Source organism: Octodon degus, unplaced genomic scaffold (genome assembly GCF_000260255.1).
Source record: "Octodon degus isolate 3935 unplaced genomic scaffold, OctDeg1.0 scaffold00045, whole genome shotgun sequence".
Lineage (NCBI taxonomy): Eukaryota > Metazoa > Chordata > Mammalia > Rodentia > Octodontidae > Octodon > Octodon degus.
The window spans coordinates 3597347-3623194 of record NW_004524621.1 but is presented as its reverse complement, the minus strand read 5'-3'; the positions used below and the strand labels follow the sequence as shown (position 1 = coordinate 3623194).

The following is a 25848-nucleotide window of genomic DNA, read 5'->3' as shown; positions in this document are numbered from 1 at the left end:
GACTCTCCTTAGGCACACTCTACATCATCGATCACTTTCCTCTTTGGCCTCATAATCTCCTTGATCAGAAAATTTGGGACACAACTGAGTTACATGATGTTACAGTACAAGTTCTCATATGCCCTGAGTCTTAATTGACCTTGGAAGGCTAGGGCCAAAATGTTGGCTTTCTTTGCAGCCCTCCTTTTTCTCTAATTTTGGTCTGCAAACTTAGGCTGCTAACCCTCCAGCAGAGAAGCTTATTGTTATTACCATACAACCTAGGCTGTTGAGTACAACCTTGCTATCTGTCTGAATATCAAACATCTTAGGCATAACATGGAACAGGTATTTTTCATCAAGTATTGATATGTTAAACTTTAAGTCCCTACAGAATATAATGAAACAAAATGTAAAAAATTAAAGTATATTTTAAAAATAGGAATAAAGAATTATATATATGTTTATACATAAGTCCAGAAATCTAACCATATACAACATTGTAGCAGGACAGTCCCGCAACACTCCTTTTCCTGTCTCCTACCTTCATTCACCTTAGCATTGAGAAGGTTTAAAAAGAGGAAAGAAATTTGCATGCTAATGAACACAGAGCGGACAAACGCAGTATTGCATGTGTGTATGACGGGCCATGACTCCGCCTCTGACCATCCACGCCTGCAAACACACTGCATGTCCTCCTATTGGCATGTTTGACTTGCAGCAGAAAATACAGGTTGCAGAACAATTTGAACAGCAGCTCTGATTTACATAAAACACTCACTGTGCTGTCTACAGATCTGTTACTTAAATTTCTATTAGAAAACAAAGCTAATTCTTCATTGAGATTAACTCTGGAAAGGGATAAGAATGAACTCAAGGTGTGAAGGGGCATGGCTGCCTCTACACAAAATGTGACCGAAATATACAGTGAATGTTTCAATTCAAAATAATTATTACAGTAAAAAGCATCTTGCCGTGGATCTCCCTCAAAACATTCCCTCTGCCTTCCATGGTTCTGAAGCAGCTTGGGGGTCCTCTTTCCTGAGTGTCTTTATGAGGTGTCATCAAAAATACAGTGACTGCTGTGGCTGAGCACCACCCAACAGAAAGGTAGCTCATGAAAACATGATGCTGTGTCCTCACCCACGTCAGCTGCTGGATCTGGGATAGTGCGGCCTCCGCTTCTCCCCAGAGTCAAAATAACCAAGAAAAGGTAATGCTTAGGATTGATTCAGGACATGCAGGCAGCCAGGACAGTGCAACCAAAGACTCTCAGGAAAGAGGACTCAGAGCTGCTGCGAGAAGTGGCAGGCGAAATGGGATGAGTGCATTCGAGGTAAGGAGGAGGATTTTTAAAAAAAAAAAATAATTTTATTACAGGGCCAGGGAGATGGCTCAGTGGAATAAGTGCTTCTCTGGCAAGCGCAAGGGCCTGAGTTCAATCCCCGGTTCCGCAAAATAATAATAATAATAATAATAATTTTATTGAGAAACAAATAGCAATGAGACAGTTTCATGACCAATTACTAGCACAGTTTCAATAATTAATGCATTGCATATTGTTGTCTTAGTGGTTATTCATTGTACAAGATGAGGACATGATATCCTGTCCACAAACACTATTAGAACAAATCTTTCTATTCATTGAATTAAGAGAATGCAGCCGTATAGGAAGAGGATTTTGAGGAGGCTAAATGACAATATGTGTTTTATTATAAATTTTTAAAATGCAAACATTCACCATAGTTACTGATCACAGCATGCTTACCTTATGAAAGGGAATGAATTGAGCATAATCAACAAGGCCTGTGTGTCCACACAGAACTTTCTACCCTAATATCAATCAAGCCATAAGCATCTCTCTGCATCACTGGAAAATTCTTAAAATCACTATTTTTAATACATGATAAGTAGATTTCCTGTCATTTAAGTATCTTTTTATACTTTCCATTATAAATAGCCATACGATACATATCTCAGGTGTGAACCTTTCTTACACTCTTCTTTTTCTGCCAGGGAGACATTCCCAAGAAGACTATTAGCTGAAAGGCCAGGGTATTTTAAGATGCTTGACACATCGGTAAATTGTGTTCTATGGAGGCTCACAGCATCTTTCAGTCTTGCTGTACCTTTGACACCCTGGCATTTTTATTCCTTGGGAAAATCTTCTTCATTAATTTAATTAATAGGAAAAATGATCTCTCATGGCTGTTTTCATTTCTATATTTATTATTAAAAGAGACTTGCATTATACATCATTTTGCTTCTATCTGAAGTAAATTTGAATTGAAAGAAAATATAATAGTCACCCAATGCACCTACTTTTTCTTTTCCTGATTTTCAACATGTAATTTGAAGTTTGTCATAGAACAAAAATGTGAATTGTTTTCCATAAAACTTGCTAACACGGCCGCAGTGTCACCAGGACCTCACAGAGGCCACCAGAATCCCGGGTCAGGGTCATCCTGCCACTTTGCTTTGCTCTCTCGGATTCAGCTGCAGCACAGGCTCAGCCCAGGGACAGGATGATGGTGATGTTGCTCCCACGGGTTTGTGTCCTCGAGGACCGCCTTGGGGGCAGTGCCAGGTGAAGGTGGCCCATTCTCTGTTGCAGGCTGCACTGCCACTGCAGTGACCCGTCCCTTGACGACCCCATCCCCCAGGAGTTCGGCCTCTTCCTCTGTCCCTCTGGGCCACTGCTTGAGAAGCTTCAGCAGTTCTGGAGCAAGAGCAAGCAGCAGTGTGCCAAGAACAGGGCCCACGAGGTCTTCCCACATGTGACCCTCTGCGACTTCTTCACGGTGAGTTGGCGAACAGGCAGCCAACAGCACGGAATAGTGAGGCCGTGACAGGCCACAACTGGCTTGTCACAATGGGGTGGGCCAGGTCTGCAGTATCAGTGGTTCTCTTGTGTACACAAACCTGTCCTGCAGTTGGTCAACTCCTTTTCTCCCTGAAGGACCACACTCATTTATTCCCTCTCTTTTTATTCCCATCTCCAGAGAAGGTGGTGTCTGGTACAGTATCCGCTCTCTGTCTGTCCCCAGGGACATTTCCTGTCCTGTGAAGGTGCAGCCTGAGTCAGTTAGGGACTGCAGATATACTCCTTGTCCTTATTCCCCAGAGGCCACATGGTCCTTAGAGTAGGAACTTCCTCACCATGTGACACATCAGCTGAAGAACAGGTAGCCGAGGGATGGTCACAGACACAGGTCCTATCCCTCTCCCAGGGCCACCACTTTATGTAGAAGACATTTGAATAGGAGCATCTCAGTGGGCTAGAAAGTTAGACCTGGGCTGCTTGACAGAAAAGGAGGTGGCAGGAAGATGTGGACAGACAGACAGCCCTTGTACCTCCCTGTGCCAGAGAAGAAGGGACAAAAGCAGTGCCACACACCTAAAGCCCTGAACTCAGAAGGCTCAGGCACTGCAAGTTCAGTTGCCTGCTCTCCATAGTGAGTTCAAGACCAGCTTGGGCTACCTCGAGAGACCGTGTCTCAAAAAAAAAAAAAAAAAAAAAAAAAAAGCAAAGACAGCTGCAACCCAAGCAAAGCTGAGCACCCAAGGGCAAGAGAAAAGGCCAGGCTGGGAGGTGAGGCTGAGGGTGGGGCGTGAGGCTGAGGGTAAGTCTGAGAAAGCAGGACCAGGCCAGCTGGACTTGGGGAAGGGACAGAGCCACAAGGGACTCCCAACCTGGGCACTTGAAGGTGATCCCATAAGAAAAGAGTTTTACCTAAAAGAGCTAGAAAACCAGCATCAGATTTAGGGCAGATCCCAGGTACAAACTGAGTGGGTCACATGGTACAATAAGAAATACAGGGATTCTATGAGTTTCAGAAATTTATCACAGGAAAAGACATAGTGCCATGACTCCGCTCAGAGTCCTCCCCTTGGTATCACATACACACCAGTCCCACCATCCTCGCCACTTCCTGCAGCAGCTCTGGAGTCCTCTTTCCTGAGTGTCTTTAGTTGAGCTATGCTGGCTACCTCAGTGTCCTCAGTGGAATCAGGTCATTTCTCTTGCACGGTTATTTTGCCTTTGGGGAGGAGTCGGCAGTCACACACTACCAGATCTGGATAAGGATGCAGCTTTGCAGTTTTACAAGCTGCCTTGGATGGCACTCAGCAGAGGCAGTCCCTGTGTCTTTCATCACACCTCATGAAGGCCCTCAGGAAAGAGGACTGCAGAGCTGCTTCAGGAAGTGGCCAGAGGTTGATGAGTGTGTTGAAAGCAAGGGAGGAAGCAGTGTGCCATCACTGTCCTAAGTGGTATCATTGGACAAACTGGGTGCACAGGGTCAGAGCAGTGCCTGGCACCTATTGCCCGTGATTCTGCAGACATTCGAGCAGGTTCTCTGGAACATGAGGCGAGGAAGGCGCTTGCTCTCTCTCCTCCCTCAGTGTGAAGACCAGAAGGTGGAATGCCTGTACGAGGCTCTGAAGAGGGCAGGGGACAGGGTCCTGGCATCCTTCCCGGCCACCATTCCCCTGGTGCTCCATTCCTCCATCAGCTACCTTGGCTTCTTCATTAACGACGGCCCCGCAGATGTCATCCGGGAATTTGCCATGGCGTTCGCCACCGAGGCAGCAATCTTGGCAGGTAAGCAGCCCACAAGATGGTAGCTGAGCTTCCGGCTACCCTGTGCTGGCAGGACCTACCGGTCCCAGCCTAGGCACAGCGGGAGTGAGACCTTCTTCAACCCCTTTGGGACGCCCCCAACCAATCCGCAGCACCTCGCCCACCCTGCCCGCTGAGTAGGAATTTCTGCCGCATTCTGGAACCCCTAGATCCAGTCCTAGCCCAGGCCCGGTGAGTGTGTGGGAGAGCTTCCGGCTACCCTGCACCGGTGGGACCTACCGGTCCCAGCCCAGGCGCAGTGTGGGTGAGACCCTCTTTCACCCCCTTGGGACGCCCCCTACCACTCCGTACTACCCCCCACCCTGCCCACCGAGTAGGAATTTCTGTTGCATTCTGGGAACCCCCAGATTCAGTCCTAGACCAGGCCCAGTGAGTGTGTGGGACAGCTTCCCCTCTCCCCGCTACTCCACCTTGTCCCCTCCAGACTCAGCTCAGGCCTAGCATACAGGCCTGGGGTGAAACCCTGCAGCTGCAATACCTGCAGAGAGTGTAGGGGACAGAACCACCCAGCTAGTCCAGGAGCAGAACATCTTGCCAGAGGGGCACAACAGGTTCACCCCCAAGGGCAGCAGCAGGAAGGAGCTGAGCACAGCAGCCAGACCCAAGCCAGGCACAGCTGGATAAATCCAAACTTTGTAGATCTACACCTGAACTTCAGTAGGTGCTAAAGTTATAACTGCACCAAAGCTCTACAACAAAGGTCAGAAGACAGTGCTACACAAAATGACGAGAAGGAACAAAATGCAATCTCAGAACCCAAGTCCACCCATAACAAGTGCAGAGGACACTAACACAGAACAAAGTGGGAATCACACAACTGAAATCAATGAATCAACGGCTTCTGAAATAAAGAAACAGCTGCAGAAAAGTATAGAGGAACTCAGATTGGAAATGAAAAAAGATGGTAGCTGAAGGTGATCCTCGGCCAGGGCCTGCCTAACACCCAGCATGACTCTTGCCCAGGGGCCAGAAAGCCCCAGGCTTTCACTACTTTTCATATCCTCAGGTAGGACTCATGAGCCTCACCTTAAAACAAGAAGACTGAAGCACAGGGACTAAAGTCCCTGCCAAAGTCACTGTGCTGGGTTCAGTGGAATCCCCTGATGAGTTGTATCCACTAGGAACCTCAGAAGAGACCTTGTTGGAAACAGTCTCCCTGCAGATGCACTTAACTAAGATGCAGTCATTGGGTGAGTGCAGGCCCTAAACCCAGTGATGGGTGTCATAAGAGAGGAGAGGACTCAGAGATGAAGACAAGGAAGCCGAGAACAGCAGGGGCAGATGGTGGCCTGATGTCATTCAGCCCCACTGCTGGGGCCACCTCAACTGGGAGTCAAGGCAGCCCCTCCCCCAGCCGTCCGAGGGCACCCTGCTAACGATTTGTAGTTGGACTTCTGGCCTCTAGAACTGTGGAAAAAGAAAGTATTTCTGCATTTTTTCACAGCAGAACCAGAACTGCTAAAGCCGGGAAGTACACTCACTCGGCTTCCTCGCAGCACCTAGGCTTCCCGCTAAGCTTTCCAGGACAGCGGCTGTGACCTTATACCAAGCCCTGGCCTCATGTGAGCTCTGCCCTGCTTTCCCAGCTCACACTTCAGCCTGACCCCAAGGGGGCTGGTGTCCTCCCTGGTGGTGAGCTAGCAGCCAGTCACAGCTCGGCTGTGTCCACAGCCCCTGTCAGGCCAGTGCACGAGGCACCATCCACCTGGCATCCCAGTGCGGCAGGCCCTGGGTCTCAGGCCTCGGAGTGAAGACACAGGGTCCTTTCAGAAGCCAGTGTGACTCCTCCATGTTCTCCGATGATGGCCAGCCTAGGCCTCCCTTTCTTTTCAGCAGAGGTGTTGAGACAGGATCTCATTATGTGGCCCTGATTGACTTCAAAGCCCCAGGGACCCTCCTGCCTCAGCCATTAGCATGTTGGGATTGCAGGTTTGTGCTGCTGCACCTGGCAAGTAGGCTGGGTCTCTCCTTTGTGTGGTGACTTGGACCAAGCCCACCCTCCCAGGGGTGCTGTTGACCTGGGAACAGATCCCCCCCACACACAAACACACTGCCTAGGCTGTGCACCCATCCACTTAGGTTGTGTGAGTATGGCAGAGTCCACAGAAGACGAGGTGTGGTGGTCACAGGGCTCACAAGGGCAGCCTGCATCTTACTGGAGATTTAGAAGTGAAGGAGTGTTCAATCGTAAGCAAATGGTGTAGCATGTGGGCAGCTACTCCCATGCCCCGCCAGCCTGCAGAAGCCAGTGGGAGACACGCTGCTACTTGGTCCCTGAGCCTGAAGCAGAGGCAAGCAGCCACAGCTGGCCACACCCACCCGGCTAGAAAGGGCAGAAGGGGCCAGAAGCCTGGCTCCCCCAAGAGCAAGGGCTATGCTGTGCTCCCCTGACACCCAGAATGTAAACTGTGTCTGGCCTGGCTGACATCAGGAATGGGTTGCTCTGGTAACACCAGCCACACCATTCACTGGCCTGAGAGCCTGCAAGGAGGCTAGGACAAGGGAAGACAGAGGCCATCCACAAAGACCTGGGCCTCAGCCAGCTCAGCCAGCTCAGCCAGGTTTCTCATATAGCAGAGACACTGTGCTTTTTTTTGGGGGGTGGGGTAGGGGATAGGGTCTGTATGCAATTCAGGCTGGCCTTGAATTCACTCAGTAGCCCAGGGCAGCCTTAAGCTTGGGCAATGCCCCAGCCTCAGCCTCTTGAGTGCTAGAATTAGGTAGGTACCACCATGCCTGGCTACATTATAGTTGGGAGTTTTTTCCAGGTACTCTCACAGAACAGAAAGCCACCAAACTAAAGTCTGGTTCTTGGGGTGCTGAGTCCTGTGCACACCCTAAGACTTTTGAGGAGGCTGTGCACTGTGTGTTTCATCAAGTGTTTGACCAGCTCACCCACAGGACCTTGAAGGCCCTGAGCCACAGTTCTATGACTTTCTCTCTTTCCTCCCCTCAAAAATTCCCCTGTATCTGACTGCATCCTGCAGCCAGGGTACCCAGGTTCCAATGAGAGCCCTTCCTCGCCCGTGCAGGAAGCACCATGAAGAGAGGCCACCGTGGATGGAGGTGAGGCACCATGTGTGAGGCCCGTGCTGACCACCCTGTGTTTTCCTGACCCCCAGACTGCAGCGTGAAGCCATGCACCAAGCAGCTGCACCTGACGCTGGCCCACAAGTTCTACCCCCACCACCAGAGGACGCTGGAGCAGCTGGCCAGAGCCATCCACCCCAGCCACTCCTGCCAGTGGACAGCAGCTCTGTTCTCCCGGGACATGCGCTTTGTGCACTATCAGGTGAGTGCCAGACCTCCTCTCTGGAGCACGGGGGTGACAGCACTGGCCCCGTGGGAGAAGGGATTCTGCCCCTCCCCACACATCCCCTTCTGTGCAGTGGGAGTGAGTGCTCCTTTGTGCATGAGTTTAAGGTGCCTGAAATTTCAATGGAACAGAAGCATTTCTGGTAGTATTAGAAAGGGCTGCTAGAAAGATGTCTGGCCACGTGGCTTCTTTTTACTTCCTTTTATGGGATGATTTAGATATAGCTCATTCCTGGGTTCCTTCTCCTACAAATTGATTGGCAAAAAGAAATCTTAGCATGCTCCTGTCAGACCCAGGGTAAGTACGATGGTCTTTCTGTGCACAAACTTAATTCGTTCCCATTCAGGAAAAGATGGTACATAAGGCAGGGTTTTACTACAGGTGAAACAGATACAATACAGATATAATACAAGGAATAGATATGAACACAAGCTGTACAAATGTACAAGAAATTACAAGATTGACTTATGATGGTCAGCCGCAGAGTCAGATGAGCAAGTGTGAAGAGGGCATCTGCACACCCTGCCTGAAGGATTCAGTCCCCAGGTCTGAAGCTCACTGCTGTGCTCCATGCAAGTCTGTCAGTCAGCAGATGTGTCCGCGGTGAAAGACTGAAGAATCTGTGATGGAAAGCTGAAGGATCCAAGCCGGAAGCCAAAGAGTCTACACTGGAAGCCAGGAGATGAAGTTCATGCTGACTGTGAAGACTGAACTTCCTCCAAGGAAGTGGAGTGCAGAACCCTTTCTCAATCCCTTTATACACTCTTTTTATGCTGAATTACTTTGGGGCTGGCCCTCGGGCTGGTCCTCGGGACCCAGGGCTCAGGGTATGGAACCACCAAGGCATTCAGCCAAGTTGACACAATGTATCAGCCACTACAGATGGCCATGTTCATTTTGGGGCAGCAAAGACAGCCAGTCATGGTTCTGTTCGTCACTGGATGCAGAGTTCACAAAAAAAAAAAAAAAACATTTCGCCAAATGCCTCTGTGTGAGAACCACATTGTTTGTGGATGAAAATGACAACCTGAGGTGCTGCTATATCTGCTCTGTTCCCCATCCGCAGAGGTTGTAGTCACCCCGTGCCAAGGAAGGCATGTGTGAACACACAGTGACAGCTGAAGGACTTCTGTGTAAGAAAGAAGTAGATGGATGCATGGGTGGGGGGGTAGGTGGATGGATGGGTGAGTGGATGCATGGTTGGAAGGAAGGCAGGGAGGGAGGGAGGAGTAAATGGATGGTGGATGAGTAGAAAGATGGATGGATGGATGGATGGATGGATGGATGGATGGATGGATGGATGGATATATGTATGGAAGGAAGGAAGATGGGAGAAAGGAAGAAAAGAAGGAAGGAGGGAAAGAGAAAGAAAGAAAGAAAGAAAGAAAGAAAGAAAGAAAGAAAGAAAGAAAGAAAGAAAGAAAGAAAGAAAAGAATGAAAGACATAGATACCAAAATACATCCCCAAATCCACCCAGAGTCCCATGCTGCATTATATTCTCCACCACACATCACTTGACAAAGTCATCTTGAGATCTTGGTGCCTGAGAACACAGAGGAATAAGGAAGTGAGGCCCAAACATGGCAGCCCTGCTCCAGCTGTTGCTTCCCAGTGCAAACCTTGGAGGAAATACAAAACCCCCTCCTGTCTCCTTCCAGACACTGCGGGCCCTGTTCCAGTACAAACCCCAGAACATGGACGAGCTGATGCTCAGCCCTGGTGACTACATCTTCGTGGACCCCACCGAGCAGGAGGAAGCCAGTGAGGGCTGGGTCCTGGGGACTTCACAGCGCACGGGCTGCCGGGGCTTCCTGCCGGAGAACTATACGGAGAGGGCCAGTGAGGCAGATACCTGGGTCAAGCACAGGTGAGTGCAGCCCCCGCTGCAGCGCATATGGGCCCTGGGCACTGAAGACCCGGGGCAGTGGGCACTGGGCTCCTGGGACAGCGTGCACTGCGAGGATCATGTCTACACTCTTTTGTCACTGAAAGTACTATGGACACACTGACAAAATGATCCAGTGAGTAGCTTCATCCATGCATGGTTTCTGCTGAGAACATTCAGGAAATACAGACTGCTTCATATTATTTTTCTGAGGCAGTAAACCCCGGCAATTATTGCAAAAACCTTCTTCTTTCTTACAAACATTGGACATCATCCTCAGAAGCCTTGAGCTTGGGCTCACTGAGTCTTTTGTCTGGTGCATAAACTGTTAACTGCTAAGTGCATTGGTAGATCTCTATTCCTCTATGGCAACTTCCCACAAACTCAGCACCTGAAACAAACTACACTTCTCAGAATTTTCATGGATCAGGAGCCAGATTCAGTTAAATTGGGTCCTCTAGGCAGGAGTCACAAGGCTGTCACTGATGTGTGGCCAGGGCTGGGGTCCCCTCTGAGGCCTGGGATCGTCTCCTGCACTCACGTGGTGGTCAACAGAGGTTCTTTCCTGGAAACTCCAGATTCTTCTGTGAGCCTCTTCCTCCTGCTCATCCTCAGCCTCTTAATTTTAGCATCTGGCAGGGCTGAGGATTTGTGTGCTCTTTGTCTCCTGGTCCCCTTGAAACCTGGCCATCTCCTGTCCCATGTCCCCTGAGCAACATGAAGAAATGATGATGTCTTTCAATCTTTTGCTTAGAAGCATCCTCAGCTACTTAGCTGCCCCATCACTTACAAGTTCCAGTGCCGACCGATGCCTGCACCCAATTTTGTTTCTACTACGTAACAGAATCCTCTTGTCCCCACATCCCATGAGGCCCCTCTCACTCCTTTCTGAGCCCTCCCAACAGCATCTTTAACATCCATACTTTTGATGTCAGTACTTGAGGCTAAACCCAAGGCCTTTGCACTGAGCTACATGCTCCCTCTTTCTAATTTTTTTTATTTTGCGTCAAAGTCTCACTAAGTCTCTCAATTGCCCATGCTGGACTCCAATATTCAATCCCCCTGCCTCAGCCTCCCAGAGAGTGGGATTACAGGTGCCCCCACCACCAGCTTCTATGAGCCCTCAGCTCATGATGACATGGGCTTTCCTTAGCATTCATCTAACGATTCTTCCACCTCTGCTCATTGTCCAGCCCCAAACTGTCTGCATATTTTAAGTATTTGTTAGAGCATCCCCATGATCCTGACACCAAACTTAATAAAAATTTAGTTGGTGAAGAGCCAGTAATTTTTATGCTATGCATATATATTGTAAACACATGTAAATATTATACCTGCATAGAACTACATGTGCATACATATATGTACCTAATACAAAATACATGTGAAATAGTGTACATAACACACATGCAGGTTCATGCATATATCCACTATGTGATTTATTTACAGGAACTGCTTTATGCGATCTTTGAGCCCTCCAGACATGCACATCAGGTAGCAGAACTCAGAGGATTGGGGTGGAGGAGGAGAGGTCCCGGCAAGTTTTGATGATTCGGACAGTGAGGGGACAGTTGGGGGATAATTGGTGACAGCCCAAGGGGTAGAGGAACAGAAACGCCTCATCATGTGCAAGGGTGTCTGGCCCCATCAGAACTTGCTGACAGACAAGGGGCAACCCTGTCTCCAGAAGGGACAGCCCACACCACTGCCCTGATCCACACCCTTGCTTAATTAAGACTTCCTCAAACCCCTCTCCGCCTCCTTTAGTGTTTTTCCCCTACAAATGAATGAATTATTAAGTTGAACATAGATATATTTGCAAGCTACCCAATCTAAAGGTATTTAGCTCTACCTCCTGGGCAATTTCTATAGACAAACAGCTTCCAGCATCCGCATGTGCGGGGAACTTTTTCCTGTACCTCATCCCCTGGAGGCTTGTAGGCCAGACAAAGCTATGCAAACAATGCCATTTTAACTGAGGGGTCCTTGGCAGCCGCTTACATGTTCTCTGTCAAGGAATCGATACTATCACAAGATTTCTGCTTTGAGCAAATTATCAAACAGTGCATTTTGAAAATAAATGTTTGTTTTTAATCATTTAACTCCCCCCAAAAGAGGCCTGACTAGTGGTGTGACTAGAAGCTACTGGGGAAAATGACTAGATCCTGCAGGAAATCATGGTTTAAAAAACACAAATTTGGCCAGACGGAACTAGAGCAGTCATTATGCTAAACACCACATAATTTAGTAAACGCTTTAGAGCAGCACCAGGGACACTGCTCCTCTTTCTGTCCTATTTCCTGTCCCCTTTGGCCCTGCTCTGTGTGCCTAATAGGTGCTCGTTCTACCAAAGTATGAAGACACCAGGTAAAATCCAGTTAGCTCTAGAGATAGAAAAGTGAAGCAAGTCTTTCCTGGCAATATTTACAAAGGGAGGCCAGGTGATGGCGACCGCTTCCTCGTGCATCAGGTTCTGTCCTGTTCATCATGCACATATCCAGGGGTGCATTGCAAGGCAGGGGCAGCACGGGTGCTGGTGGGCTGCACACTGAACAGCGGACCCCACTCACACCACTGGACCCCAGCCTGCGTGACAGCTCTGCAGGCAGTGCTGCTCTCTAAAGTCCTCATCCAAAGGCGTTCAACTTCCTGCTGGGACCACAAAGCAAACCTAGGTAGGAACTGGCAGCCACAGTCCCAGCACTTGGCATCGAGGTGCTGACTCAGAATGTGCTCAGTTAAGCAGCTTTAAGTAGTTTCAGAATATTTGCAGTCCCATAAAACACTGCACCCCAACCTGTGCCAGGCACTGGGCACTGCCTTTGCCCTGAGCAGCTTATTGCTCTTTTCAGCAACACGAGAGCAGACAGTGCTGTTGCTGCCTTTTACAGGTGAATAAACTGAGGCACAGGAAGATCAAGCAACTGGTTTACCTTTCCATGGGGCTTGATTCTGCCCTACTCTAATCCCCAACTAATTGCCCAAAGCAAGCATTCTATTAAAAAAATATCAATGAACCAGGCATGGCAGTTCCAAGGAAGAATAAAAAAGTCAGCTGAAACCAGGGCCAAAGTTTGTCCACATCTGGCTGCTGGGAGGTCCACACTCAGAGTTTCCATTTCTAGGATTGAAGTGGAGGTGGCTCTGCTACAAATACCTCAGTTGCATGGACAGAGATGCCTTCAGACCAGGACCTGGAAGGAGCAGACACAGATGTGGGGCCGGGGGCTATTTCAAAGTCACAGGCTGCTGGCATCCAGGGCTGCATCAGGAGGCACTGTCCATCACCTGGAGAGGGACCTGGTGACCATGTAGGTCATGGCTGCCACCTGGGTGCCCTGTTAGGCTCTCATCTGTCTCTTGCTGCCCCAGATGGAGAGACCATTGTCACCGAGGACCCACCAGGCAATCCGCAAGACCCTGTGGAAGATTCAGGCATGGCTGTCATCACTAACTCCACAGTTAATGTGTCTAGCACCCATCACCAGAATAACCCTCCACCTTCTATGCCTGACATCTCTGGGATGCTTCTCTCTAGAGACAAGTTTCTCCTAGGAATTAATAAATGTTTTTTAAAAATTGCTCAAAAGGAAAAAATAAAGGTCCACTGGGCACTGCAGGGTGTCTAATGAGCACTCCATCAGCCTGTGGTGTCCCAAGTCATCCTGACAGCAGTGATTTGCCATGTGGGTCTTCAATAAGGCCACCGACCACCCCTCCCCTGGACATGTGCAGTGCAAGCTTGGCCAGAGGGACACCTTACCCTGGTGTCCAAGAACAGAGTGTCAGGGCTACAGCCCGTCCCCAGCCCAATCACCGCACTGCGGTGAGGCCCCATGCCAGCAGGACAGTGATCCCCAAGAAGCAGCACAGGGAGCTACATGGGATCTGGCGCTCTGTGCAGGAGGCCTGTGGGACAGTAGGATGCAGAGCCCAGCAGAGGGCCAAGGCCTGAGTCCAGGGAAGACCTTGGACTCTGCACTGCCCACAGACGCACTCAGCAACTTCCAAACGACCAAGCAGGTAGGTTGGTTGTAAGTAGCTCAGATTAAAAAAAACGCAAAGCCATGGGTTGAGTTGAAACTCCACAAAATTCAGTTTGAAGTCCTGCCCCACAGCACCTCACAATATGACTCTACTTGGAGACAGGCAATTTGGGCAAAATGAGGTCATTGGTGAGCCCTGATCCAACCCATTTCCTTGAACAGGGCATCAAAGCCCAGAGGGACCTCATGGGGAGAAGATGCTACCCAAAGCCAAGGGTGAGGCCTGGGTGGGGGACAGCCTAGGTACCAGAGCTCAGCCTTGAAGCTGAGAAAACAGCGCTAGTGAGTGCTTAGGGTCCCATCTCCAGTGTAGCGATGTTGTCCATGGAGCCTCCCACACCACCCACTGAGATCCGGGCTAAAGCTGAAAGCCTACTGCCTCTGTGCAGTGAGCTAGGCCCCAGATGAATGGAGAAAGAAAAAAGTAGAAATGTCACACAGGGGCCCCTCCCTCCTCCCCCGAAGCCGCAGCCTTGTCTTCTTCCTGACTGTGCTGCGACTTGGAGCCAAGGGACGTCTTCGGTTTGCACTGAGGGCAAACTTCACAGATGTCACTTGCTGATAGCAAGGTCCAGGTGTCCCCACCCTGCCCTCTGGAAGAGAAACCGACCACCATTTCCTGTGTCAGCATGTGAGGCCCTGTGTGCGAAGCGGCCCCTCCCTTAGAGTCTGCTCATGGACCAGAACCATCAGGGCCACAGTGAACACTGCTGTCCTGGGGCAGCTGTGACCTGCTACAGCCATCTGACAATGCAAGATTCAGGAGCAAGAGCTCAAAGTTTAAGAAGGACTTGGAGTGTGGCTCAGTGGTGGAGGTCTCCTTGTGTACTGGAGGCCAAGTTGAGTCTTCAGTACTACAAAAATCATACATGCAAGTGAATCAAAATGAAAACCAAAATGTAGACAGTGAACAGCTCAGGCCTGATCATGGGAACAGGACAATCCCAGAGCAGGCTGAGGACAAAACTGGTGTGGCTGTGCCAGCCGTAGCAGTATTTAGGGGCTGGAAAGAGACTACACATGACTACAGGGGTGGAAGAAATAAAAAGTAGGGATGGCCATTGAATGGTGGGTTTAGATAGTTTCTAAAGAGTTCGTGAAGATCTCATCCTCTGTGAATGACTCACTCGTCTTCTACTGCTTGAAGGGGAATTCCTGTGACCATTGCTCTTTGTTTCTTACCTTTCCCTTACCACCCAGCCCATTCCTTCCATACACACGTTTTTTGGGGACCTCTTCCTTCTCCAAAGCCTGGAGTTCTTACCTATGACTCATCCCCATGCCCTATCTATCTTGGGTGCTCCCAAAGGAAAGTCTGTCCTGTGACATTTTGCTAGATCCATTGGACCAGGGGTGATTCCTTATCACCTGGCCTGCTCCGGTGCTGTCTCAAGATGACCAGGCACAGGCATCCTTGTACCTCAGGGACTCCCTTCTATTTTCTACTAAGAACCTGGAATGATGGCATGTGGCCTCCCTGCATCACAGAGGGCCTTACTCAGTTTACTGATTTAAACATAAATCTCATCTTTAAAAAATACTCGCCACACTGAGTGAAATAGCCTTACAGCTGGGCATGGTGGTGCACACCTGTAGTCCCAGCACCTAAGAGTCTGAGGCAAGAGGATTGAGAGTTCAAATCCAGCCTGGAAGATTTAGTGACTTAGCAAGAACCTGTCTCAAAATAACAACTTAAAGTAGTGCTGAGAATGTAGGCCAGTGAAGACCCAGGATTCAATCCCCAAGACTAAAATAAGGTAATGTTTGCCCACTTACCAGGGCCCTGTGTCCTGGCAGGTGGACCATGAAATTAAGCACCACAGGAGGTGCTAGAAGTGATAAAACATGCCTATGATTCCCATTTGGAGTCCCGAGTGCTTTGCATGTGCTGTGTCCTGCACTCTGGGTGATCTTGTCACAGAGGTGGCCCAGGACCTTTGCAAGTACCTCAAAGGCCATAGACTGTGTTTCCAGCACTAGGTGCAGCTCTGTTCACAGCCCATTTCTTTTCTCCCCCAGGACATACACCTTCAGCCTAGCCATGGATGCCAACTCCAGAAAGGATGCCGAAGCTAGTGGCAGGCAGAACAGAGAACCCCACTCTCCAACATCCAGGAGTATCAGCAGCATACAGCACTTGCAGGTAATAGAATCCCACTTCTTAAGGACAAAAAGTAAAACTATCTTTTGAAAACCCTTTGGTAGGCAGGGATCCTTGGGTTTGGCTTTTGGGCTATAGACAACTTTCCTACTGCCTAGGGTAGACTCATATGTGGACCAGCATGGTGTGCTTCTCAGCAGGGCCAGAGCCCTGGGGGCTACATGTGGTCTGTCCTCCCAGAGGGGACCCAACTTTCACGCTGTAGTCAACACAAGTTATGGTGCTAGGACCCCACACAGGGAAGAAAAGGGATAACAATATCCCAATTCCTGCACTAAGGACCATGTCCAAAGAAAGCTTCTCCAGGCTGGGAGGGGAGAGATATGGACCCGCACTGCAGGCTGGAGGAGCCAGACTCGAAGGCACAGCAAGGACATCTTGAGTCTGGGCATTCACACAGACACATCCAGGAGCCCATGATGCAGAGGGACAGTGCGCTACATGTTCCCCCGAGGCCATCAGGCATCTCGCTGGGGGAAGGGTCATCCTCTGACTGGAAGTTTGGCCTTCTTTAGAAGTAACCCCTAGGGCCAGCACCCACAGCTGGCTCTTGAGCAGCTGCCACATGTTTCCAAATTGGGCCCTCGGCACCCTGCTGTGCGGCAGACAGTAGGTTAGGATCACTCCTCTCAGCAACCCCAATCAATATAGGCAGCATTCCTACCACTCATTTCACAGGTCTGAAAGCAGGTCTTGGAAGGGTGAGGGAGCTGATGTTGGGAGCTTAAGAGGAGGGTCCTGGCTGAGCCGTGGAGATCATGAGGATGTCACTACCATGATGTAGCCCATCCCTGAGTCTCAGTGCCAGGATCAGACCTGGCTCACTAATCTCATTTGATAAATAGTGCAATGACCAGAAGAAAACTTTACCACCATGATGCACCTAACTGTGTTCCCAGAATCCATATGTCAAAACTCTCATTCCCACTGTGGCCCTGCAAATATGACAGTATCTGGAGAACCAGCTTTTATAGAAATAATTAAGGTAAAATAAGCTCCCTTGCATAGGCTTTGATCCACCCAAGCTATGTCCTTATAAGAAGAGAAGGAGACACAGCACACACAGGCAGTGACCCATGAGGTCACCGGGAGAAGACACCATTTGCCAGCCAAGGACAAAGGCATCCGGGAACCTGCAATGCTGATAGCTTGGCCTGGACTTGTGGGCTCCACTTATAAGAGAATCAATGTGTGCTGTTGCAGCCCTTGGCTGTGGGATTGCTCCTACTTCCCTAGCTACTCCCCTAGCATCCTTTCTGGAAATGGGTCCTCTCCACTAGAGACCCAATCAGGAGCTGAGCATGAGACACCAGGCACTGGGAGATGACTCAGATCCTCTACAGTCAAGTCTTCAACCAGAGAGGAGGCCCAGGCCCAGGAGCTATTGACCAGGGAGCCAGGGTCCTGCCAGCCACAAGTAGACAGAAAAGAGCCCCTCTGCCCAGGCTTCCCAGCACAGTGTTACCATGTTGGAGTACTGTCCAGGCCCCTCATGTCCTAGCCAAAGAACTAAGCAGGACACCCAAGTGCAGCATCAGGGTCCATGATTCATTTGGAAAAGACAGTATCCATACCACAGGGTGGGCAGGCCGGTAGGAGGAGCTCAATGCCCTGCAGGAGCTGAAGGTCTCAAGCTGGCAAGATTGAGGCTTTGCTCCAAGGTATGGCTTTTTCAATGGAACCTGACTCAGCTCCTCTATTAAGGGTGGAGATTTTGACCTTGTGTGGTCCTTAGAGGAACTGCCATGGTATCCACAACCACAGGGCCCAGAAGGGGGGTCTCGTCACCAAAATCCACTCCAAGCTGGGCCCTCCTTTATTTCCCAACTCTTTTCTTGGACACTGGATTCCCAGAAAGCAAGCTCCAAGACCACCTCATCTTCTCTCATTTTCCAGCCTTTTCCTTGTCTACCTCCTGCCTCACCAGGTGACAGTGCAGGCTGGACATACCATCACCCTCAGGAACTTGAGCAAGCCCCACAGGCCTCTCTGTGGAATGTGTCCTTCCAGAAACAGAAGTCCCTCAAGTCAGGCCTGTGCTGCACCCACTAGTTCTTTAAGTGGATGGAAAAAGGCACATACACCTCCTGGCAAACTGGACCCCCTCCCTTGGTCTGGTTTCACCTCTACTTCATAGCCGGCGCAATGTGGCTGAAATGAAGGACCCACAGACAGGAAGCTGTGGGTCCTGGAGCCCACAGATGTGCCCTGATAAGGACAGGGCCTTTGTAGAAGCCCCAGAGTTAAGTGCCAGAGAGAGATGATCCTGGGTGGTCAGAGGGACCTTAGAAACCATCACAATGGTCTTTATAAGAGGAAGGCCAGAAAGACACCCAGAGGTGGCCACATAGGAACAGATTGGCATAAGGCAGCCATGGGAGGATGAACACCTGCAGGAGGAAAACAGGAGCTTCCCTTCAAGCCTGTGCCACCTGCCACTGTCATGAAATAGCTTGGAGACTAAACCTCAAGGAGGACAGGTTTATTGCTACATCCAGCACAGCTCTTGAGAAACTCCCGAGGTGGGAAGGGGGACAGACTGTGAAGAATGAAAGCAAGAGTGAAAATGCAGAAATCTGAGGTCAGGTGGTACCCTCTCTCTTGGTGGAGAAAAGAACAACCCAATGACTGCAGTGCGTTTATTTATACACTTGGCAGGCTGATGTCAGGTGAAGCCCTCTGCCTAACAACTAGCTCACCTCACATTCTCAGGACCCATTCACCATTCACCTGGCTTGCCTGGGGCGCTTCACACTCATGAGCTCAAGGCTGAAGCAGCTTGTTCAATGGCTCATCTCAACACTGTGTTCCCAGGCTGGCTGTGCTCCAGCCCCACATGTGTGACCGATCTTGAGGTTCGGATGCTCCCCACAATTTATATCTTGGCTCATGGCTTCAGAGGTTCAGTCCAGGGTCTTATCAGACCATGGCTTTTGAGCTTTCATGAGGACGAACAACATGATGGAGGCTGCAAGGGGGAAAGCTGCTCCACTCATGCATCCAGGAAGGATGAGAAGGCCATACAGGAAGGAACTAGGGATCAGATGTAGTCCACAAGGTCACATCCCCATGACACCCTCTCCCTTCAACTAGGCTTCACCTCTTGTTTCTACTAACTTCCAATACTATCATCAAATTAAGATCATCCCTCCAGTGCAGAAGATTGAACCCAGAACATTGGCACCAAGCTACATTTCCAGCCCTTTATGTTTTATTCAGAGTCAGGGTCTCCTTCAGTCACTAAGTTGCCCAGGCTGGAAGTGAATTTATAATCCTCCTTCCTTGGCCTCTGTGAGCACCAGCCTGCAGGCATGCACCACGTCCTTTGTCAAATTATGATCACATGAGTGGATTAGTCTACTGATTAGATTACAACTTTCATAATTCAATCTGCTTCCCAAAGCCCATCAGCAGCCATACCTCTAACACAGGAGCATCTGGGGAGGACATATTGGATCCCCACCTTCACACAGCCTTTGTGGGGACCTCAGCTTTGCAGCCATGACTTGAATTCTTGAGCTCCAGAACTGTGGGAGGATATATTCCTGTCATTTTGTGTCTCCTAGTTTGGGATGTCTTGTTATGGAGCCCTGAGTCATGAACAGAGCCCTGTCTGCCTAGAGAGATTATGGGTCCCACCTCACTCCACAGACTCTGCATCAGTGATGGTGAACCTTTTAGAACTTTCAGAGACACAAAGAACCTGCTGTGGCATGCATGCCATAGGTCCCCCAGCACTGCCGTAGACACTGGTCCATCCCATTCCCTAGGACCCTCCTCTTTCACCTCATTACCCTATTTCTCTCACAGTCAAAGTTAAAGTGCTCTGGAGTCACCTAGTGGAGAAAATGGACCAAATGCAACTCAGCCCAAAGCACTGCCAGCCCTCAGCTAGGCAGGCTGAGTTCCAGCACATGCAGGTCACATCATGTCCTTGCAGAGCGAGGAGATGCATATCGTTCTAGTGCATCTTCTCAAGAGTAACTTGTCAGGATGGGTGATTCCTGCACCACCAAACTTTGGAATGGGAGAACAGCAAGGCAAAGTTCCCCTCAGAGCTGTGCCCTGGAGCTGGGCCCTCATCCCCAAAGCACCTGCCCAGCCCTGCTCAAAAAGCTAGCCCTCCAAAAGTGAAGACTCAGGGTGTCCTCTGGGCTCACAGACTCTGTGGTCCCTGTACCTGCCACAAGTAGTGGAATCACCAAGAACATCTGGTCCACAGAGCAGCTGGAATGGCCTTTGTCCGGGTCAGCCTGGTCTGCTGGAGGCATCTGGAGCTGTCCTTGGTGCTGATCCCTGGAGTACCAGGAAGGCCAATATAGCCTCTCTTTGCTCTATTCTCTGGCCTTCTCCCGTCCAGCGATCATCAGCTGCTTTCCAACACCAAGGACACAGAGCAGGGGAAGTCTGCCTGCTGGCTCCATCACTGTTCACAGAAGCAAACATGATCTGGCGTGATCTGCAGATGTTAAAGACACTGCACTTTCCTCTCTAGGATTTAGGGCAAGTCAGAAAGTAGTGGGAGGCTGCTGCATGGGTTAGGCTAAAGAGGAGAACCTCTCCTCAACTCAGCAAAAAAATGCTCCAAACCCAAGCTCTTGGGTTTGCACTCTGGAGTGTGCTGCCAAAGCTGAAACATAAACAGGCAAAGCACACTGGACGGCCCCCTGCCATGCCACCCGGCCCTGCCCATCCTGATGACTTCAGCTGGTGCATGGCTAAGTCCTGTCTTCCCAGGAGCTCCTTGACCCTCCAGTGGCTGTCACTGTCCACTCAGTCCTTGTCCTCTCTACAAAGCATCTTTCTATGTTTGCCCATTGATTCCAAGGACACACATGGCTCTTGGGGGAGGGGTGTGGGCTGCCCCTTGGTCTGTCTGTCAGCTGTCTCCTGGAGTTGTCACAGGAACAGCAATGGCTTGAGTCCTCAGGGTCATAGGCAGCACACTGTCCTTGTGTGGAGGTAAGGCATCTACATCTGTCCCTAGAACAGTCCCCATATGTCTGAGCCTGAGGCTGGGCACATCTTCCAGGGCCAGGAGATCAGAGCAGGTGATGTGCACTATCCCACAGTGCCTTCCAGGGTGATGTGAACTTCAGCACCTTCCCTGAAGGTCCCAGCTTGTACATAAGGTTCTGCAGCCAACAGCTTCTCTGGTGTGCCCTGACTGTCCCAGTCTCCAGTCCTCCAGTCCCTGGTACACCCACCCTTACACTGAGAAAAGACTGAATAAAATACAATCAGTTCTTCTGTCACAGCTTCTCTGCCTACTGAGTCATACAATTGTGGACCAAAAATATGCAAAATTTTCCACCTTATAGCAGTCATCTTTCCATTACTGTGACAAAACACCTCAGATATCAACTTTAAAAGACAGAAAGCATTCTCCTGATCATGCTGTTAAAGGTTTGAGTCCAAAAGTTTTCTTGGCCCTGTTTCTCTGAGTGTATCATACAGGACACAATGGTGACAGCCAGGAAACATAGCAAAGGAAAGATGTGGGGAAAGAGAGAAGGAGAAGGAGACAGTCACATCCTTTTCGAGGACACACCTCCATGACCTCACTTCCTTCTACCAGGCTCCTCCCTCTTAAATGGAGGGACACCTGCCCAGGAGCATCCCAGGCTGAGACCAAGCCTTCAACCCATGACCGTTCCACAAACAATGTATAGTACATGTTTTGTTAGGTGTGATAAGTCATTTAGAGACATTCTAAAGGAGAGTATATATTGGTTGTATTCAAAACTTTTCTATGTAAGAGGCAGTACTGGAGGCTTTCTTGGAAAAGGAAGACTGCTCATAAAAGAGACAATAGGTGCAATATACATGGATGGACAGGTAGATATGTAGACAGGAAATATATAGTAATAACATAAGGGTGGATGGAGATAGTGTCCTAAAATATCTCTGCAGAGGTACATGGTTTTGGAAGAGAGCAATTGCTGGGTGACAGTGTGAGCCAACCTTTCACTTTCATTTCTGGGATGCTCTCTTGCCCAGGAAATAAGAAGTTGAATGAAACTAAAATGGTTCCAGGTTCCTGTCACTATAGTGACCGGGTCACACAGGGGCCTGGGTCTCCAGGCCAGTGGCCGATGACCAGGAGAGCAGGTACTGCTGGGGCAATTCGATTCATCTCTAAGAGGCTTTGGCTTCCCACGCAGGCCACAATTGCGAGGAGGAGCGTGCTGGTGGTGCGCCATGGGGAGCGAGTGGACCAGGTCTTCGGGAAGTGCTGGCTGCGACAGTGCTCCACACCGGACGGTAGGCAGGATATAGAGTGAGCTTGGGTCCTGGAGTGAAAGCCCTAGCCCCACTCCCTACAATGGCTGAGATGCAGTGGCTGCTGGACCACAGGAGGTGTGGGCTTGCTCAGGAGCTCCAAGGGAAGCTGGAATACACAGGTGCATGGTGTGGCAGTGTCCCCTGCAAAGGTGACAGGTGCTATTTATCAGGAACCAACCCTCTCACTTTTATTTTGGATACTGGGGATTAAACCCCAGAACATTTGCACTGAGCCACATCCTCGGCATTATTATTATTATTATTATTATTATTATTATTATTATTATTTTATTATTATTTTGAGACAGGGTTAAGTCAGTAAACTGCCTAGCCTGACTTAAACTTGCAATCCTCCTGCCTCAGCCTCCTGGAGTGCTGGGATGACATCACCATGCTTAGCTTGCAACACTATGATTTTCTCTTGGGCCACCTGCCTAAGCCAGGCAAAGTGGGCTTTGGTCCCTGGGGCTCTGTATTTGAGCAGTGGCTTCATGCATGGCAAAGCTGCCTTAGCTTTTCAGGTTCAACCCATACCACACAGCACATCCAGGGACTACAGTTGGTGACAGCTGCCACTGTAACTTGCCTGAAGTGTGGATCCCGTGGCAGGGCGTTTGAGGAGACCAGTGTGTGCTAATGTAATTGGCCAGGACAGCTGATGCTCACTTCTGCTTTAGGGAAATACTACAGGCCGGATCTGAACTTCCCTCACTGTCTGCCCAGGCGGAGCAGTGGACTCAGAGACTTTGAATGCGATCCGCCTCTGTCATCCTGCGGATCATTCCAGGCCAGACTTGCTGGTATGCGGGGCCATCTTGTGGGAGATGACAATAATCATGGCTTTATAAGGATGGGCCCTCGCCGCTCATCCTTTGCCATCACTGTGAGCAATTTCTCCACTCTGCTGATGAGAAATCCCGACACAGAGAGGTCACCCAAGGTCACACAGTCAGGAAACAGACATACAGAGGTCTGCCCCAGCGACAGATGGCTGAGAAAGAGGAAAGACAGACAGACGAGAGGAGAGGAAAAATCAACAGCCTCTCCATGCGCCAAGGGTGTGATCTAAGAATTATAAGCCACATCCCTTTAGCGACTCTGCCCAAGGGTTTCAAGGCCCCAGATGAGACAGTCAGCTGAGGGTGGCCCCCTCAGGAGAGCTCAGGACCCAGGTGCTTTAGACACTGGGGCAGTTCCTTACACCTCAGTAAAGAACCACTCTGTTCCTAGGGAGCCCACATCCCTGGCACATGGGCCCCTCTGTCTTTTTAGATAATAATGGAGGATTTCTCATTATTGAAATCCAAATGTCTGCCAAATGTCTGTTACTTCAGATCCCTCCAAATCCTCTTCTGGAGGAAATCTCTGCTCTTCGTGGGCCCACCTGGCTCAGCCAGTGCCCCAGGTCATCTCCCTGTACCCTGTAATATCGTACAGTCAGGACAGCAGGTTCTGCCCACCCCAGGGTAGAAATCAGGGAACCTTAGTCTCCCTGTCATGGTGTAGGGTTCCTAGTGTGCCTCCCAACCGCTGTTTTGCAGGGAGCTCGCTCCTGGACAGTGGCGTCAGAATTACTGCTGTCTTCTCCTCACCAGCACTCCGCTGTATACAGACAGCCAACCATATTCTGGAAGGTGAGTGAGACTCTGATGACCTTCTCCTATGGCCATGATGGCTGGGCTGTTCTCCACAGGGAGAAGGGAAGAAAAGGGGTACCTGCAGCATGCAGTGAGTAGCCACCAGCCAGCCACCAGCTAGTCACAGCCAATGAGGAGCCAATATGCAAGAGCTGCTGGAAGGAGCGCCCCTGCTGCTGTTTCTGACATGCCAGGGTTGTCAGAGTAGTAAGAACCAATGTGGCCGAGGGTCAGCACCTTTCATTCACAGCTTACCTGTGGCTCCTCAACCAGGTGTGTAAACACCTGCACAGGGGCTTTCAAAACCCAAGAGGGCTAGAACTCCTACCTTGACCCAAATATACGAGTCTCCCCAGGACAGCTTGCTGCTATCAGAATGGGGTTTTGGGTCCCTAGCATCCCCTGTGGCAGACTGGATCCTCAGGGTGAGACCCATGGTGACAATTGAGATGTTGTAGTGTAGTAGGGGTCAGGACAAGCCCCAGGGTGGTCTGTGATACCTCCCTAGCCCAGGGAGATGTCCCTGCTGAAGAGACAAAATGTCCTGCTCTAAGTGCATGACAGCACTGGCCTCAGAAATGTCACAGCTATGCATAACAGGACAGTATTCACTGAGAAAAAAAAAACATATTTTTTGAAAGATATTATTTAGATCTGTGTGTAGGTCAGATCTAGCTGGGAAGAGGCATATTTACATGACCATGATAAACATTTGTGTTTGGTTGAATCCAGAACTCAAACTCGAGAAAACAATGAAGCTAAGAATAGAGCCCGGGATCTTCGAGTGGACAAAGTGGGAAATGGGCAGAGACAACCCGAGCTTCATGACGCAGGCAGAGCTGAAAGAGGCAGGCTTCATTGTGGACCCCAACTACAGGTTGGATCTCCATCATAACCATTTTCTAGTTCTTTTTTTTTTTTACAAGTTCTTTTGTTTTGTTTTGTTTTTTGTTTTTTTTTTGCTTGTTTGTTTTTGTGGTGCTGGGGATTGAACTCAAGACCTTGCATTTGCCAGGCAAGTACCTATTCTATTGAGCTATCTCCCCAGCCTCATTTTCTAGTTCTTGATTCAGGAAATGCATGATACTTGCAAAATCTAGGAAGGAGAAGGGATGGAGAGCAAGAGACAGGGGGAAAGGGATGGGGGATCCAGGAGGGTGGGGGCTTTGCTGAGCGTGCCAGGGGTCTTAGCAACAGCAGCAGGCAATCAGGTGTCACCTGAGGCATTGGGGGGATGTTAAAATTGACCTGCAGGGACAGCAAAGAACCCAGCCCAGCCCTGGTAAGGTGAGGCCCTGGAGCACATCAAGGTCCTCTCTACTTGGCCCTGCTAGGCTCGATCCAGACACAGGCTGGGGCTGAAGCAGGCCCATCCCCTCCATAAGGAGCTTCTCCTTCCAGCTGTCCCAGCCTGCAGCCCTAGTCCCCTGGAGGAGCCAGGATGCAGTCACTCTCTCCTTCTTCCAGGCCTGCATTTCCGCTGTCCTCCCTCCTGCCTGCCGAGAGCTATACCCAGTACACAGATCGCTGTGCACGTAGCATGGAACGGATCCTGGGTGCCTGCCCACAGGAGCGTGAGTGCCCACCACCTCGGGTGGGAGCAGCCTGCAGTCGGGTGTCACCTCCAGGGAGGGAGTTGGCTGGTTCCTGGCCCCACTCTCCAACCAACTGAGGGTCCTCTCTGAGGTCACAGTAGCTGGGATACAGTTCTGGGGCTGGAAGCTATGCGGTTGGCCTAGGCAACAGTCACTGCCCTCTTTGTCTCTAGCCAACAGCACCCAGGCAGTGCCAACAAGGAGGTGGTAGCTCAGATCACCCCTTACCCCACCTCTGGGCTGGCAGCCAGGGGATGTACCCCAGCACCCCACTTGGAGAAGGGCGTGCACTCTGAAAATT

General features: G+C 50.0%; 1 protein-coding gene across 2 annotated transcripts in view; it reads left to right on the top strand.

Annotated features, from left to right (window-relative positions):
* The window catches only part of Ubash3a (ubiquitin associated and SH3 domain containing A), a 32409-nt gene that overhangs the window by 4898 nt on the left and 1663 nt on the right, over window positions 1-25848 (top strand). The window contains exons 3-12 of one of the 2 annotated variants that reach the window (XM_004631784.2): window positions 2594-2780; window positions 4384-4582; window positions 7744-7913; window positions 9597-9805; window positions 15889-16012; window positions 22195-22294; window positions 22993-23115; window positions 23857-23949; window positions 24685-24829; window positions 25420-25526. In XM_004631784.2, the coding sequence (XP_004631841.1) occupies window positions 2594-2780; window positions 4384-4582; window positions 7744-7913; window positions 9597-9805; window positions 15889-16012; window positions 22195-22294; window positions 22993-23115; window positions 23857-23949; window positions 24685-24829; window positions 25420-25526 (1457 nt within the window). The remainder of the gene's footprint in view (window positions 1-2593; window positions 2781-4383; window positions 4583-7743; window positions 7914-9596; window positions 9806-15888; window positions 16013-22194; window positions 22295-22992; window positions 23116-23856; window positions 23950-24684; window positions 24830-25419; window positions 25527-25848) is intronic. The other variant, XM_023716035.1, reaches the window with a different exon arrangement.